The sequence below is a fragment of the Aphanomyces invadans genome (genome assembly GCF_000520115.1).
Source record: "Aphanomyces invadans strain NJM9701 unplaced genomic scaffold supercont1.263, whole genome shotgun sequence".
NCBI lineage: Eukaryota > Oomycota > Saprolegniomycetes > Saprolegniales > Verrucalvaceae > Aphanomyces > Aphanomyces invadans.
This window is the reverse complement of record NW_008580408.1, coordinates 38-3,539: the sequence shown is the minus strand read 5'-3', so window position 1 is coordinate 3,539 and position 3,502 is coordinate 38. Positions and strand designations below refer to the sequence as shown.

General features: G+C 56.3%; 1 protein-coding gene across 1 annotated transcript; it reads right to left on the bottom strand.

Moving 5' to 3' along the window:
* Positions 1-751: 751 nt before the first annotated feature.
* On the bottom strand, positions 752-2,268 carry H310_15258 (hypothetical protein; the record flags this gene model as incomplete). The annotated part of the gene is made up of 2 exons (XM_008883245.1): positions 752-1,473; positions 1,530-2,268. 2 exons carry the CDS (start codon positions 2,266-2,268, stop codon positions 752-754), a joined length of 1,461 nt encoding a protein of 486 aa, XP_008881467.1.
* Positions 2,269-3,502: the final 1,234 nt, after the last annotated feature.

Genomic DNA, 3,502 nt, shown 5'->3' with positions numbered 1-3,502 from the left:
CGCCAACAACTGTGAAACGTAGAAACGAGAGCGTAGCCCCTTGCGGTCAGCCGTGTTTTCCCACTGTTTGCAGCTACTGCGACAACAGTTAGGATCCTAGTAAAGGACAACTTCAGCCGCTGCACACGAAGTGGTCACCATGGAGGGCCTGCTCTCGCGCAGATCGTGAATGTAGGTAAAAACTACGCAAGGGCCCCGTTGGAAGTCACATGGACACCTGTTGTGGAGAATGATTCAAAAGTGCAGTGCTGCAGAGACAACTACTGTGAACTGCATTGAGAGTTACTCTTCTTTGCCTCAGTAATTAAGAGCTTGGTCCTCTCACTTGACCAGCTTGTTGAATCAATTTTTGCCTTCAAGAAGCCCCTACCCTGCACGATAATTCATCGTGGTGCATCATGTTCACTACCGGGTTTATCCCGGACGAACAAGTGACATTGCCATGTTTGTGCAGGTGCTAAATCGAAGAACGTGCTGAATACGACACCGTTCAAATGCCCCCTCTTCTGACAAACCTCCAATATTCCCAGCCATGCCGTGGCTGCTCGAAACATACAACAGGTGCTTGATATGACTACAAACGCGGGTCAGCTCCACTGGCTCACGCCATCGGTATACACCCAGGTGGATTCATCCCCATGCAGAGACACTGACGAGAGCAGCTGACAATGATGGCAATGTCAATTTTCTAGAGTTAGAAACAAACTCCTACGGCGACACACAAACGATCATGCATGCAGGCGGCAAGGTTTTACCAGTGGCCGCACCACACATAGCCCTTGGTTGAGGTCAAGGCTCGGCAATCGTACTTGCTGATGTTGTCCAAGCATCGGTCAGAGGCCGGATCGTAACATACATTGCACGTGCCACAGTCAATACTGGAGGTGGGCTTGGGAGTGGACTTGGTGGTGGTTGGCTTGGGAGTGGGCTTGGTGGTGGTTGGCTTGGTGGTAGGCTTGGTGGTGGTAGGCTTGGTAGTGGTAGGTTTGGCGGTAGGCTTGGTAGTGGTAGGAGTAGGCTTGTCACCACACCAAACCGTGCCATACTCATCACGGTAATAGTCGCAGTCGTCCTTGGTGTACTCGGCGGGCAAACACTGGTTCCCAGCAGGGTAGAAGCACCCGGTGCAATCGGCGCACACGTCAGGTTGAGGACTTGTCGGGGTGGGCTTTGTCGTCGGGGTGGGCTTTGTCGTCGGGGACGGCGAGTTAGTGGGCGTGTTGCCTTCGATCTTGGGGAACACTACGTCCTCGGCAATGTTGCACATACCTTTGCCGCTCACACCGCGCTTGACGCGGATGTGACCGGCTTCACCCCAGTTGGCGCCCCACGAGTTGCGGAGCTTGTACGACGTGCTGTCGTACCCCACGGCGACGACGGCGTGGTCCGAGTACGAACCGGGGCATTGCGTGACCACACCCGAGCGGTAGTTCATCCACACGGAGTTGCCCGCTTCGACCAGCACCGACGGGGCTGCGTGTTGAGCGCCGCGTCCAGCGCTGCCTCACCCTTCACGCGGACGGTTGCACCGATGCTGAGCTTCTTCTTGTTGCACGAGTTGCTGTTGCACGAGCCGGTTTGACTCGTGCTTCCAGACGTGTACGGGTAGTCGCGCTCCAAGCAGAGCCCGGTCGTCGACACGTACGTCATGGCGGCGAACGGCCAGCCGCCGTTGCATCCCGCGCTACCACTCGCAGTGGAGCAGCTCGTCACTTGCTGCTCGGACAGGTCGAGGAGCTCTCCCGTCACGATGCAGTGCGCCGGTTCCGCGGCACCCACGGCCGAGAAGGCCCAGCACGACCCGCACTGGCCTTGGTTGCGCACCGGGTTGACGCACTTGCCAGTGGTCCAGTCCACCGACGCCGCCTTGATGCTGGTCGTGTTGAGGTCAGCCTCGGGGACCGAGCGGAATGCACTGCGGCTTTCCTCGAGAGACACACCCTCCACAAACTTCTTGAACTCAGCTTGCGTCATGAGAGCGAACGGGTGATTGTAATCGAACGTGGCTTCAGGGTTGTTGCGGCTGGCCTCTTCGATCGCGAGCTTGTTGTCGTAGAAGCGCTGGAGCGCGTCGATTTCCGCCTCCAACGGGCTCGAGCCTTCGACGGCGCGGGGCATCACACCCTGCGCCTCGGCGGCAGCGCCAAACTCTTCACGCCACTTGGCCAACTCGGCGCGGAGCACGGAGCGCTCATCTGCCGAAAGCGTGCTCACGGATTGCTTGCTGGCAGCAGCGGACGCAACAAGGAGGGAGCCAAACAACTTCATGGTAGTGCAGGGGGTCGATGGCGAATTCAAAAGTGACTCTTGTTTCAAAGGAATCAACCTGTGCACACTTGATGCCACATTGAAGGTCCTGGTTTAATGATGCCGGCGTCGTATGGGTACCACCGTCCAGAAATCAGATAATCACGTGCGTCTGAGTCGGCTGGTTTCGTGTGTCTCACGGCGGTGCCAAAGTTTTAAATGGCCATTGTATGCACTATGGCTATAACGGCGTGGCGGGGTCAGGGCTACTCCGTGCGCAGTTTCTGATTTGGTTACCCCATTGGACGAGGGTAAAAGAGTTGCAGAGGGAGTTGGCAGTTGACGATATCTTACGGCCATGACATTCTCCACCTCCCTCCGCGCCGAATCCTAACGCCAAAGGCATCAAAGGCATATGAGGACTGGACGTAGCACTCGATGCAAACGCCATTTGCCTCCTTCCGCGAAACCGAGATATGGACAAACTGTGTTGTTCATAATACTGGCGTTTCAATACGTATGTCTGCGGCTGCGAGTCGTGGCACTACCCAGCGCCAACCCACTTGTATCCGGTAAGGGGGGGATTTTGGCTCAGTAATCATCAGTTTGTTGTGCCAATAGTCTTGTTTTCATATCCCCCGCTTCCATCGAGGTCCAGACCTCATATGCCTTTGATGCCTTTGGCGTTAGGATTCGGCGCGGAGGGAGGTGGAGAATGTCATGGCCGTAAGATATCGTCAACTGCCAACTCCCTCTGCAACTCTTTTACCCTCGTCCAATGGGGTAACCAAATCAGAAACTGCGCACGGAGTAGCCCTGCCCCCGCCACGCCGTTATAGCCATAGTGCATACAATGGCCATTTAAAACTTTGGCACCGCCGTGAGACACACGAAACCAGCCGACTCAGACGCACGTGATTATCTGATTTCTGGACGGTGGTACCCATACGACGCCGGCATCATTAAACCAGGACCTTCAATGTGGCATCAAGTGTGCACAGGTTGATTCCTTTGAAACAAGAGTCACTTTTGAATTCGCCATCGACCCCCTGCACTACCATGAAGTTGTTTGGCTCCCTCCTTGTTGCGTCCGCTGCTGCCAGCAAGCAATCCGTGAGCGCGCTTTCGGCAGATGAGCGCTCCGTGCTCCGCGCCGAGTTGGCCAAGTGGCGTGAAGAGTTTGGCGCTGCCGCCGAGGCGCAGGGTGTGATGCCCCGCGCCGCTGAAAGCTCGAGCCCGTTGGAGGCGGAAATCG